The sequence below is a fragment of the Phascolarctos cinereus genome, unplaced genomic scaffold, assembly GCF_003287225.1.
Source record: "Phascolarctos cinereus isolate Bilbo 61053 unplaced genomic scaffold, phaCin_HiC Scaffold_726;HRSCAF=1367, whole genome shotgun sequence".
NCBI lineage: Eukaryota > Metazoa > Chordata > Mammalia > Diprotodontia > Phascolarctidae > Phascolarctos > Phascolarctos cinereus.
Genome location: NW_027556098.1, coordinates 82,531,167 through 82,545,897, shown reverse-complemented (window position 1 = coordinate 82,545,897; position 14,731 = coordinate 82,531,167). Strand labels below are relative to the sequence as shown.

The 14,731-nt window shown below is 37.4% G+C and overlaps 1 protein-coding gene across 3 annotated transcripts in view; it reads right to left on the bottom strand.

Moving 5' to 3' along the window:
- Positions 1–14,731, bottom strand: part of SMPX (small muscle protein X-linked) — a 93,336-nt gene that overhangs the window by 45,751 nt on the left and 32,854 nt on the right. For all 3 annotated transcript variants that reach the window (XM_020989902.2, XM_020989901.2, XM_020989903.2), the window contains exon 4: positions 5,003–5,155. In XM_020989902.2, coding sequence (XP_020845561.1) covers positions 5,015–5,155 — 141 coding nt within the window. In that variant the 3' untranslated portion in view covers positions 5,003–5,014. The remainder of the gene's footprint in view (positions 1–5,002; positions 5,156–14,731) is intronic.

Sequence of the window (14,731 nt, the reverse complement as noted above, 5' to 3'; positions counted from 1 at the left end):
ATTTTAGATGTGGCCATTCAACTACTTCCAAATCTACCTAATTAAACTGTTATCTAGCTCATACCTCTCCATTTTGTTTCTAAACAAAAATAACGTGAAAAACTCTATTGAATGCTTTGCAAAAATCTAGGTAAACTATATCTATAAAATTCCTCTCATCTACTGGCTTAGTAACTCTGTCAAAGAAAGGAAATAAAATTAAACTGATGTAATACATGGCTCTTTGTGATCAATTCTTCCTTTTCTTGAGGTTCATTACTCATATATAATAATAATAATAATAATAATAATAATATGCTCAAGAATTTTGCCTAAAAATTTTAGTCATGCTAATTGGCCTATAGTTTGTAGATTTTTCCTTTTAAAAAGTAATTAGGACATAACTACTTCTTTTCCATTCCTCTGGAACCTCCTCCATTCTCCATGATCCTTCAAAGATTACTGACAGTCACTTAAGCACACCCACCTGCTAGTCCTTTCAACACCTGAGTCTGAATTTCATCTATACCAATGACTTAAACTCATCAAGTCTTGCTAGGTGCTATCTTACTCTCTCCTTACCTATCTTTACTATCATTAGTAATGTTTGTTTTATCCCTTCCAATGTAAAAATCATTGTTTTTTAAATTCTTTATTTTCAGTTCCAAATTCTCTCCCTTTCTCTAACCCCTCTCTCTCCCATTGAGAAGGCAAGAAATATGATACCCATTAATATTATTCTCCTTGGTAGAGAAAACAAACAAAATAAGGAATGAGCAGCACTACCTTATCTGTCATCAGTTATTATAGTCCCACCAGTCCCAGGCAGCAGTAATATCACTTCTTTAGTCTTCCTCATATATTGGCTCAATACATTCTAGTTTTATCCCTGACTTAGCATAATTAATATAGATTTTCTAGCAGGACTTTCAATTGCTTTACACAATTAGAATTTTAAAGAAAAAAACCATGATCTAAATCTTGACTTTAGGGCACTTTTTCAGAGTAATAAAAATGTGGTTTTAGTTTTGGAACCTGATACCTTTATGAATATTTTACTGAGCCAGAAGTTCTCCCTTTAACCATTTATCCTACAGTAATGAATCAACTTTCTTGACCATGCCAACTAATCACCATACTAGATTCTTCCTTAAGCTAATTCTATACATTCTTTAGGACCTTACAACTAAACTCCTTCTGGAACCAGAGATGAGGTTAAATCTAGAGCAATGTAGACTTAATAAAAGCAAACTCCCTAAAGATAGCATTAGAAATTCATATGCCCAACCAATGAGGAAATTTGTTTTACTTGATTACGTACAACTGTTTTGGTTTGGGGCTTTCTTTTTCTGTTTTTGTTTTATAACTGAGGAGAAAAAAGGAGTAGGGGTTAAGCATAGGGTTCCCTCCCCTCCCCTCAAATGAAAAGAAAACCGAAAAAAGTCCAGAAGGAATCACAGACAAATGGGACAATTTTGAAAGTTACATGGTAAATTTACTATATGCTTAGGGAAAAAAGCAAACTCTACACCCCACCCCCAATTCTCAGTTTTACCTACAATCCTCTCATTCTATCCTATCATATTTGTGGAAATGGTCATTTTATTGGGTGTTTGTTAGAGTTCTGAGGGTTTGGGTTTTTTCCAAAGAAATTCATGTGTCTAAGTTACCTTCTTTGCTAATCATATTAATAAAGACCATAAAAAGTTGATTTCCTTTCTCTGAGCTTTCCTACAAGGAAGTGCTGAAATTTCTTAGCAACCACATTGGAAGCTTTTACCTCGGTTGGCATGATGCATAAAAGAAGGATTGAATAAGAATAATAAAATATCAGTTTGCTCAGTTATGCCATAAAAGTAAATTATATTGCAACATGTTTCCAGCCAAGTCCCTCTGAATATACATAATTTACATCAAAATCCCTGAAATCCTTTCAGCAGTTACTGGTCCCCTACATTTTGTTTTTACTCTTTTGTTTCTTTAAGTATGCTAAAAATCAGAACCTGCTCTTTTATTTTACATAAAACAGTTTTTCTCTTTCTCTAGGCTAAAAAGAGTGAGTTTCAGGAGGATGTTTTCAAATGCACCAGTTAAGTCAGTTTAGGTGTGACCCAAATAACTTGGCTTCCTTGAAGCCAGGTTGAGCTATGCTGTCAGAACAGAATGTTTGTTCCAATTCTGTTCCCAATAGATGATGAATTCACTTCAGGACCCTTGGCATTCTATATCTTATTCCTCTATACAATTAGCAAATTCTTCATTAATATCAGCGAGGAAGGTTAAGCCAATGTATGCCATTTCTAGGAGCAGAAGGAGAGGGATTTTTTCTAACTCAATGAACAAATTCCTCTGTTATTAACCCGGTGTAGCCCTCTCTTATTGTGACCTGACTGATTCTCATTTGTTCGGTCTACTGGGGAGCAGAGGGAATAGTGCCATCGGGGTCAGAAATGGTTTTGTTGCAAATTTTAGACAAAGAGAGAATTTAATCCACATGTCCAAAGGAAAAGAATGATTTGAGCCTCATGCTCCTCCTGCTGGCTGAATTCCCATTCAAGTCCATGGGAGGTTGATCCACAGATGGAGTACTGGATGGAGCCCCAGGCAGGAGATTACTGTTGCGCGGATTTAAACCAAAATGAAAAGAGAATCACAGTCTGTGATCTCGGTGTTTCATCTGTTCATATTCTAAGTTCTCTGAGGCGATCCTGACTCTATAAACTGGGACTGGGCTCTGATTCTAGGTTCCTATGACTCTGACTAAGCCAGCCAAGGGACTGTTTTGGAGGATTGGTCTGTGTGTAAATATCTGTCATTCTATTTCCCTGACATATTACTCTACTGCGGGAGAGTCCTCTGGGACGCTGCCCTCCAACAGAGAGGCAGAGACCTCAGGCCACCATGAGATCACTGTTGGAGACATTGCTGCTGGGGGGATTCTGGGAGCAGAGTGGAGCAGGGCCAGGGAAGAGCTCACTGGAGGTGGGGATCTCTAGGGATAGGAAGCATACTCTATATCGTAGCTTCCTATTTTGACTATTTTTGCTAAATAGTTGCTAAGTTCAGATGTATCTAAGTTGCTAAAGTAATCAGAGGATTGTTATCACCTGTATTCTAGTTACAATTCTGATCCTCAGCTTTCAGGTAGAAAAATGGAAACATGAGGTTGTTATTCCTTGTCTTCCCAGTATAAGAAAAAAAGTCGGGGGGGGGGGAGGAAATCTTTTTAAGTCTCCTCCTCATGCATTCTCTCTCTGTGTCTCTGTCTCTGTCTCTCTCTGTCTCTCTCTCTGTCTCTCCTCTCTCTCTCTCTCTCTCTCTCTCTCTCTCTCTCTCTCTCTCTCTCTCTCCCTCCCTCCCTCCCTCCCTCCCTCCCTTCCTCCCTCCCTCCCTCTCTCTCTCTACTCTTCCCAAAACTAGATGTAGAATCATAAGAATGGAGGCTTCCAAAGCTCATCAGTATGTCAGGAATATGAAAAAGGTAGCCAGTCAAAAAGAGAAATTCAAACTATAAATGAACACATGAGAACACACTCCTAATCACTGATCCAGAAATGCAAATTAGAACAACTCCAACATTTCACCTCACACCATACCAACTAGCAAAGTTGAAAAATAAATGGGAATAGTTAATGTTGGAGAGTCTTTGGGAACATAGGCACACTGATGACAATTGGTGGAGCTTTGAAGCAGTCCAACCCCATTATTTCATTTTGAAATTATGTAAGAAAAGTGATTACAGCGAGCTATATTCATAGTTGAAATCTTTGTGGGAATAAAAATTGAGAAATAAAATAGGCCCACATTGAGTGAGGAATGACTGAAAAATATTGTGTTATGGAATATTATTGTGTGGTATGAAATTACAAATGTTAAGAATTCAGAGAAACATAAGAAGATTTGTGTGAAATAATAAAGAAAAATAAACAGAACCAAGAAAACAACATACACAATGACCAAAGCAATGTAAATGGAAAGAACTTTAAAACAAAACTGAATGGTATGTAATTATAATGAATGAAAGTGGACACTGTCTTCCCAGTGAAGAAGAGCTGAGAAAATATGCTTCCCTCCATTCATTGTAGAGTTGAGAACTATAGGTACAGAATATTGCATATACTGTCAGACCTGGTCAATGTGTTAGATGACTTTGCTAGACTGCCTTTTTTTTCTTTCCTTTTTAATCTGTGTTACAAGGGAAGGCAGGTCCAAGAGAAAAATGACCTCAACAACATAAGTGAAAAGATTAGTAATAGGAAGTTGAATCCTGAGTAATGGAAAAACCAGTAAAGGTCACTATGAAAAGAAATGAAACATACCTCTTCTGTCATAGCAGAGAGGTGGCATTCTCTCAATTCCTTTTTCTTGTCTTATTCCTATAGCTAGAATTTCTAGCACAATATTAAACAGTAATAGTGATCATGGACATCCTTGATAGTAGGACTAACTAGGATGCTTGTTTTATTCCATAAATTAAAAATAAAATCTTTTTAAAAAAGAAAGATTAAAAAAGGAAGTCACTTAAAAATGAATGTTAAAAAATTTTCTTTGCATGTAATTGGAAAAAAATAAAATACTATTAAAAATAAAATAAAATAAAATAAAATACTAAGATAGAATATTGCACATATTGTCAGATAAAGTTTCTGTAAAGGATGCTTTTGATCATTTTTCTTTGTCATAAGAAGGGGTTCAGTCTGAAGGGATGGGTTTGGAAATGACTGTGTAAAGACAAAAAGCATCAATAAAACATATTTTTAAGAAGAAAAGAAAATGTAGCCAATACCTAAGTCAATGTTTCTGTCTCACACATGAATACCTTTGCACTATATATAAACAGTTGAAGGAAAAGTGGCTGGGCTCCATCATACCAATCAATAGCTGACAGAAGTGCCTGTCCTTTCCCACCCACCCCATCCATCCCCCCAAAAAAGTCTGGAATTCCAAGCACCACCAGCTTGGCTTTTAAAAAAAAAAACAACCACATTTTACCAAAGTTTTTGGAAATTAAGAAAATGCTCACCTTTCTTTTTGACTACTGCTCAGCTTTGGGGACATATTTCAGTTCACTTTTTACATTCTGGATCTCTGTTAGGTTAACTGCAGGTCCTGGCAGTTTCTTTGCTCCTGGAGGTACCTTCTTCTCTGTACCTTCTTCTGTAGTAGAAGGGAGGCTCTAAACAAAAATGGAGAAAAAAAGTCACTGGAGTTAAGAGAGAGCCAAGATTCTTCCTCTGGTCACTGCTACACTACCCAGAAGCATCACAGACTATTATAGATCACCCAGTAAAACTCTCTCATTTTGCGGATGTGGAAACCGGGTGTCCAGAAGTGAAGGGACTCATCCCAGATCACCCAGTAATTGTCAGAGCCTGGACTCCAGCCCCATACTTTCAGACTCTAAATTCATTGTTCTTTAAAAAAAAATTTGAACATAAAAAAATGTTCATTTTTATTTACACAGAATAACACAAAAAGAGAATTGCATTGGCAATTGTGAATCTCCATTTCATGTCAAATTTTTAAATATATAAGACTCACACATTTCTCTGAAAACTGTCTTGCTTGTATGTACTTTCTTTAGAACTTCCTTGTATTCCCTTTTAAATTAAAGAAAAACTTCAATGGTTTTCTCTGTCTCTGTCTCTCTGTCTCCCAGTCTCTCTGTCTCTCTCTGTCTTGTCTCTTTCAGTTGGAGGGGGGTGTCTGGGGAGTTATCAATATTGATGCCAAAAGAGAGAGAGGGATGAAGACAGAGACAGAGAGACAGATAGAGGGATGGAGAGAGAGAAAGAAAGAGAGAGAGAGAGAGAGAGAGAGAGAGAGAGAATGCACAATTAAGCAAAATGAATCCTCAAAGTGACCACATACAAAAATATATCTGTTTTTGCGTCTTGAGACCATCGTCTCTGGATAAGTCAATTGTTCCTGATATTTTCCTGGGGGAGGAGGGGAAGGGGAGGTTGTGTGAAAGCCTCAAAGACTGCATTGTCTCTACAATTACACCCTTTCTTATAGAATGAGATTAATTCAAAAATTCTCTGTGCATTTATTATAGATCAAATGCAGTACATGTTCATATTACTCCTGGGAATGATCTCTAATTGTACCACACTTTTTGTCATTTCCCACCTCATAATACGTATTGTAAAATATTGAAGCATTTAGTCCAACTGATGGACCTAATGAACATGAAGTTCTTGAGGGCTTCCTGTGCAATATTTAATAAACAAGTGCGGAGGGAAAAAAAAGTCATTGTGAATTACAGATCTGTAACTAACACAGGGAAACTGGAACTCTGCCCCAAGATGCCAACAATCCTGGGGGCTAGGGAATTTCATCACCATGGTGATCATTGTCCCTATGCCTTGCCTTATGGTCCTTTTCCAGCCCCCACTACTCCACAGTATGACCCACACCTTGTCCGAGCCTATCACCCTCTCAGTTGTCACCTAGAGAATCACTTCTCCTTCAACCCCTGTTTTGGCATGGTCTGGCTTCTATGGGAGACTGGTAATTCCCTTTCATGTCATGGCTAAACAGATGGTCAAACTGTTCTCTGTGTTCCCCCTTGCAACTGAATTTGCCCATCAAAAACACCTAGTTTGAATAAATTCTATTGATGCTGCTATTAAAAGTGAAAGGACAAGCCACATCATTTTTCTGGACTTCAGTTTCCTCTTCAGTAAAATGAGAGAGTTAAAACAGATGGTATCTAAAGTCCTTCCCAGCTTTAAATCCTAGGATCCTGTAAGTAATATTATATCCTTTGAAAGGCTTGATATGACAGGATAACATGTGAAGATGCTCTAATCAAATAGTTGTAAAGAAAAGTGTCTGCATATCAACGACATCGGAAACTTATATTGGCCCTATGGCTGTGATACAAGCAAGTTCAGGGTTTTTTTTGTTTGTTTGTTTGTTTGTTTTACCATTAATTTGCCATTAATTGGATGTAAAGTCTCATGTAGTGCCTGGAGTCAGGAAGACTCATCTCCCTGAGTTCAAATCTGGCCTCAGACACAGCCTAGCTGTGTTCCACTGGGCAAGTCACTTAACCCTATTTACCTCAGTTTCTTCATCTGTAAAATAAGTTAGAGAAGGAAATGGCAAACCAGTCCTGTATCTTTGCCAAGAAACCCCCAAATGGGGTCACAAAGAACTCAACAACAACAAAAGTCTCGTGTAGGTAATTGACATTAACCTTCACAATATGGTTTAACCTCCCTTTATGGACTAGCTAACTTCCTGAGGACTAGCAAAGCATTTCTTGAGCAGTGACCAGACTTGAAGGCAGGATGGCACAGCAGAAAGAAGCTAGGACTAGGAATCAGGAAACCTAGTCTAGAGTTCCAGCTCAGTCACTTACTAAACTGTGTGATCTTGAGTAAGTCACTTTACCACTAAGAAGTTCAGTTTCCTCTTCAATAAAATGACAGGGTTGAACTACACAACCTTTAAGATCCCTTCTACCTCTGGCATTCAATGACTTTAAATCCCACCACCTCTTCTATGAATCCATCCCAGACAATTCCAGTCTACAATGACCTTATTCCCTTCTGAACTCAGAGACCTCATTTTCTATGTACCTATGTATCTTATCCCTCAAACGCCTTTTTTCTTTATGTTGGTATTTCATTCTTTTATTTTTTTTTTAACTTTTCATGTCTTGTCTTTTCTAAGCTTCTTGAAAACAGGGATTATGTCTCACCCCCTCTAGGCATCTCTTCCCAATACCTTGCATACAGTAGTTGTTCAAAAAGCATCTGTTAATATTGAGACACAGAATCCATAGAATGCAGTAGATGCAAAGAAGTCTCGAGAGTATGGACTTAGCCAAATGTTGTCTCTGGGGAATTTGCACTAAAGTTTGGAAGTGATACAGATTGACATAGTCTTGAGATTATAAATAAACAAACAGAATTGACAGTGTTAATCTACAAGTCGTAAGTAGCAAATACGTATCCACATAATGTTACAAATGAGTATTGTTTGACATTTAAAGTGATTAGTTTCTGGATATGACTTAGGGAAATTCACCTTTAGGTTCACACATTGAAGTTGAGATTAGGAAGTGCATTTAAATCAGTCAACTAATCAACTACCATTTATTAAGTATCTACCACATGCCAGGCACTGTGCTGAGTGCTGGGGCTACCAAAAAATAAAAATAAAAAATTTAAAAACCACAGAAAAAATTCTTTCTCTCAAGGAGCTCACAATCTAATGGTTTTAGACTGGCTTGAATGCTGTGTAAGAGGCCATTCTAGCTCTGAGTAATTTTATCTGCTGGTCCATCTCATAGATGCAAGACACCCTAATATAAGTTGAGTAAATAACACTCACCTTTATATAACACTGTTCAGAGGCCTAAATTTTAAAAAATTCAATTATTTTCCATCACATACAACTTTATCAATTGAAATGGAACTCAGAGGCATCTTGTCAACTAAGAACATTCTCTAAATTCCTTGGTGAAAAACATTTCCATTGAAATATTAGCTACTGTTCGCATAACTGATCTATGTACATACAAACAAAAATGTCATAAGTCAGTATTAACTTGTTCCAGGTTTTAAAGCATCTTAGAATGATTCAAAAAGCAGGGGTGCTCAATGCTTTCTTATGTCATGGGCCCCTTCTCAGAGTAATGTTTTTAAATGTGTAAAATAAAATATGTGGGATTACAAAGGAAAGCAATTATGTTGAAATAGAATTAATTTTTAAAAATTAAGCTCATAGATCCCATATTAACTCCTGCAGTGTCTTGAGACTGGTTCAGGAGAGTTAAGAGTTAAATCATAAATTCAGGCCAGGTTAAAAAGAAAAGCAAGCTGTGTATAACAGGCATCTGCAAAGTCATATACAACTTGCTTTTTCTGTCCTATTCTGTATGTAGAAATGCCCATGGGAGAAAGATAGAAGTAGATGGATTTTTTTAAAATTCAAAATAAGAATAACTTTTTGAAAAAGGAAATTCAGTCCAGGAGTAAACTTTTGCACCTTTGTTATTTGTAGGAGCCTGTGACTACTTGCACAGAGTTTCTCTGAAGTCTGACCAAGGCCACAAAAAGCATACAGGCCCCAAATTAGCCATGGGATGAATCAGGTTCTTTCCCCAACTTCTCTTTCTCCATCCCTTGCCCCACCAGTTAATTGCAATCTCAAAAATCCCAAAGTATAGAGTTAGAAGCAGAGATAACAGATAACTCCTTGTTACTCTTATCAATCACCATCCTGATGCCCCTGAAAAGTGAGGGAGCACCACTAACACGCTGTGGGAATGAAACTTTTCCTATACAAAAAGGGAAAGCAAGAAAATCACTTTTAGAGGAGCTGCCATGTCTCTGTTCTTTCAGTATGGTAGAACTGCCATGCTACCACCCCAATCTGAACCCAGAGATTTGCAACCTCTCTTATCTCCAGCATGTGGCCTCTACCAGCCGTGCAGAACACCCTCTAATAAATCTCATTTGGACACCCGAGTCTTCTGCATAAGTTTTCTCGTTCTCTGCTCCCTGCATGGACTCTGATTTATTACATGATCACCTGTTTGGAGAGACCTTTGACACAAAATGTAGGAAGTAAAACAGATAGGAGAAATTGATTAATTCTCCTTCTCCTTTAAAATGCCTAGAATTCACACAAATAGCGTTCATAAAATTGCTACAGTGAACAGTCCTAATGTAATTCAGATCAAGAGTAGGGTGAATTGGTGCCCCTTTAGTGGGGCCAATTCACAAGCTAAGTGAAAAAATAAAATATTGAGGTACTTAAGGGTTAATGGCATTTTCTCTCAAAAATGTGTTACCTTTGATTCTCTTGGGGCTGCTCCAGCAAGCATATTCATTACTCTCACACAAAAGCAAAATAGCACAATACAATCTACACCTACAGAACACATTTGAAAATAATTGCTCTCTCACTGGTATATAAACTCTGAGCCACAGGACTATGCTTCCTCCCCTTGTATGTACATTTATAAACAAGAATGGAAAAGTTTAAAAACCACTTGCTGAAACTGGCATCCTAGAAAATTCTACGGGGATTTTCTTTAAAAGAATGTTTAACAGGCTGTAAAGATGGTTTTTAATATGTACAGTGTTGACATGAATGATGCTTCCTTCCTTGAAAATGTTTCAACAGTTTCAAGAGGCATAAGTTTTAGTAAGGAAATGAAAAGCAAAGAAAAATGTTTCCAATTTAACCTGTTAAGCTCCTGGGTAAAATCACATTCCATATCACTGTAACGTTCCACCATGATGTATTTGCAAACGTTATACATGAAAGTAATATGTGCATTTATATTTATATGTGCAAAGAGCTGTTATGTGAACTTACAAAGAATAAAAATGATGATGAGAATAGTATCTAATATCTGAATGGGACTTTTCTTCCAAGGAATTTAAATCTTAGTGTATCGTATTCTTCTTTGGCAAGATATAGAGTTTTGTTTTCAATAGATGAAGATGCATGCGAAAAAAAAAATGGTATTTTTCAATTTAGGCATCTAAATGATGTGCTGTAAGGGTGGGGGCTTTGTTTATTTAACAAGGCTTCATCTTTTGAAAAAAAAATAACATTTGTGTTAACTTTTTTGATTCATCTGAATTTTAAAATCTTGGTTTGTTTTGGGACAAGAAATTGGCAGATGGTATTTCTTTTATAGACTTATGGTGATAGAGAAGTTCAACATTATAAGGACCTCAGAGGCAACCTAATACAAATAATTCCTGCCAAAGAATTTCATCTACATAATCCCTTGCTAGGATAGTCATGAAGTAGTCATTCAGGCTTCAAATGAAGACCTTTAGTGAGGTGGGAAGCCATTACCTCTCAAGGCTCTTGGTTACCCTTTTGGAGAATTCTAATTATTAGGAAGTGTTTCCTTCCATCAAACACAAAGCAGTCTCTCTTCAACTTCTATCTACTACTCTTAGTTCTTGATTTTGGGGCCAAGCAGAACAAGTATGGGCAGCTAGGTGATACAGTGAGTAGAGCACCAGGCTTAGAGACAGGAAGACTCATCTTCCCGAGTTCAAATCTGACCTCAGACACTTACTAGCTGTGTGACCCTGGGCAAGTCACCTAACCCTGTTTGCCTCAGTTTCCTCACCTGTAAAATGAGCTGGAGAAAGAAATAGCAAACTATTCCAGTATCTTTGCCAAGAAAATTCCAAATGGGGTCACAAAGAGTCAGACACAACTGAAATGACTGAACAACAAAGAACAAGCATAACCTTTCTTCCACCTGACAATTTTTCAAGTACCTGAAGTCTTTTCTCCTAGCCAAAAATCTGTAGTCCCTTCAACCATTTGTCCTATGTCATGGCCTGAAGTCCTCTCCATATCCTGGCTATACTCCTCTAAACCTGCTAGAAGTGATCCACTTAGACCCCTAGATCTTTCTTTACCTCATCTGCATATTTAATCCACATGCTATGTAAGACTTCATCCATTACCCAGATAAAAATATTGGATGGTATGAGGCCAAGAACAAATACTTTAAGCACTCCACAAGATACCTCCCTCAATGTGAATCTATTAATGGCTATTCTTTGGGTAGCCATTTAACCCATTCTATATCCACCTGTATCTGTCAAATGCTTTGCTAAAATCAAAGTAGATCATATCTACAGCATTCTCCTGTTCTACCAGTATAATAACCCTTAAAAAAAATACAATGAAGTTGGTCTGATATAACATGTTCTTAAACTTCTTAAGCACTGTTGCCTTTTGTATGTGTTCACAAGCTACACATCTAGTAACACATCCTAGAATATGCCCAGGAACTGAAGTTAAGCTCATCAACCCAGCACTTCACACAGTGCTTGGCACATAGTAGACTCTTAATATATGTTTATAGATTGATTGACCTATAGTTTGTAAATGCCACTCCATTCCTTTTCTTAAAAGCTGAGACATTTTCAACCTCTTTAAATCAATACCACTCTCATTCTCCATGATCTTTCAAAGATTTCTGATAGCACCTCAGCTATCACATTGGCTTGTTCAGCACCCTGGAATATATTTAACCTGATGATTTAAATTCGTTGAGAGCATCTAAGTATTCTCTTAACATATGCTAATTTATCTTGAAGTTAAATACTCTAGTAGACATTTTGTTCTGTCCTTTCTAATGCAAAGACTATTCTCCCCAGAAAAGAAAATAAGCAAAACAGTAGTTGAGTAATTTTCTCTTCTGTCAACTGTTATCATAGTCTTATCCACATAAACAGCAGCCTATCTCTTCTTTAATCTTCTTCTGTTTCCTTCATATAGAAAAAAAGCCTCCTTTGTCCAGAGCATTCACTGTTGCCTTTATGTACCCTGACATTCTTTTATAGTCATTTCCCATTACCTGTCCTTGCTTGTATCACCAACACTTGTCTTTCAACTCCAAATTGGTCAATGAATTCTTTGGCATCCATCTACATCAGTCTCTTTAGATAATTCCTCTTTTCTACCTCAATGGAATTTTTTCCTCTTCGTGCCTTTAGAACTTTATTCCTTAAACTAGTGTTGGAACATATTATCTCCTTCTATTTAGAAGAATGAGACATAAATTTTTGTACACAGCTAATATGGGAATTTGTTTTGCTTGATTTTTCATATTTGTTACAGGATTTTTTTCCAACTAGAGGGGCTGGAGAGGAGAGGAGAACCAGCTACAGAGATGTCAAAAGGAAAAAGGAAAACAAGATGGTTGTTGAAACATTTTTAAACGCGTGAAAGAGATCAGAAGGAGGGACAAAAGGCAGCACAGACAAGTTGGACATCTTTGGAAATTACATATTGGATTTATTATATTCTTAAAAGGAAAATCAAACTGCATAATAGAGATTTGTGGTTTCACGTACAATCTTCTTTTCTGGTTCAATTTTGTATGTGAAGATGATCATTTTAGCCAGCATTCGTAAGCTCAGAATAAATAATTTCTTTTAAAAATGATGCATTCTTGAGAGCTTCCCATTCTTCTTGAGCTGGCTTCACCTCTGAATTCTAACCCCTTTTTCTTAAAGCCTTTGAAGTATGCTTTCCCAAAATCTAGGGTTGGTGTCAGATTATTCTCAGCTTTCCTCTCCCTCAACAAAAAATTCTAACATGAAGCAGTCACCTTTCTCCAACATTCCCATCATTTTTATTTCAACTTTTATTTCCTCTTTATTAGTCAAAATCAAGTTCAGAACAGCAGTTCCCCTTGCTGCTTCCTCCATTTTTTGAAGAATGAAAGTATTATGAAGATGTAATGAGGAACTAACCCATCAGTGAGCCCAAGTATGCTCAGAAGGTTTGGCTGATAAATCCCCACACAGATTTTGAAAAATGCACATATTTTGTAAATGTTTCTGGTCTACCAGATGTAGGTTAACTATGCAGCCAATCTAAATTTAAATGGCAATTTAAAAGACCCTAGTCAGTAAGGGCAATGTTCTTACTGGGGGCTGTTTCTAGATTATTTAACACTGGAGAATGTGAATGAACTGCTGGAATCCCTTTGGGTGAGGCAGGGTTTCAGGCCCTCTCTCAACTAGTAGAGGGCATGAAATTGAGAGTGCATTGCCCTGCTATTGCTTCTGTCTTTGTTGTGTCTATTCTTTCTTGCTTTTAAGTGAAGATTAGAGATGACTATTTCCTTGTAAATTTCTAAAGGTCAGAAGATGAAGCCACCAGGAGATCTGGGAACAGAGTCTGTTAGAGATCAGATAGTCCATTATCAGTGCCCCAAAGGATGACTTTTGGAATCCTGCCCGTGGTTAGGAGATGTGCCTATTTTGAATCTGATAGGATCAAACCTATGTAGAAACTGTGCTAAGTTTAAACCCACTCTCCCTAAGGACAGACCTGGTATACTGAAGAGATTGCCCCAGATGTTGGGAGGAAATGTTTGGTACTTCTGTTCTAGCTATTATGGGACTAGGTCACTAACAGTAGGGGGAACAGAGATCCAATCAGCTTTCTGAAAATGGTGAGAGCTGGCTTCAGCACACCTCTGAGCCATCTCACTCAAGTTTTGGTGATACCTGTAAGTACAAAATTGCCTCTTTATTTTAGGGGCCGCTAGTTTATCTTACTTATTATTCATACATTCATAGATGACACAGTGGATAAAGTGCTGAGCCTGAAGTCAGGAAGACCCATCTTCCTGGGTTCAAATCTGGTCTCAGACCAAGTTCTTCAGGCTTTATTTTCAAAGAGGACCAATGATATCATGTCTTGACTTAAGCTTGAATTGAATTTAAGTGAGGCACAAAGTCATAAGCCTTACTCTCTTTTCTAAGAGTCATCACAGTCCAGTGGCGGGAAAACAGTCAGGACAAGGCCCAGGATTCAGTGGATGACCTTGATGTCTTCAACGTCTGACCAAGCTCTAAGCACTCCACAGCACCTGCTTTAGTTGCCTTCTTAACCTTTGGAACAAATTATTCACATCTATTTATTCTCCCATCCAAGTATGGGTATTGATCTGCACCAGGAAGAGGGTACTGGATGCAGAGATTATATCTAGGTTTAAAACTCAGTTCTACCATAAAGTTTAAATAACTTGTCCTTGCTCATGCCATGTATACATGAGATACATTTGAGCACCCAACTGCACAGCACTACCTGATAGATAGACAATTAACAGCCATTTTATACTTTGGTTTGGGGAGCTTCAGACTACATTTTTACCATAGTTATCATGCTGTAAATGAAAATTCCCATTCAAGCTCACAACACCCAACCAAGTCCATGATGTCACTGAGACCTA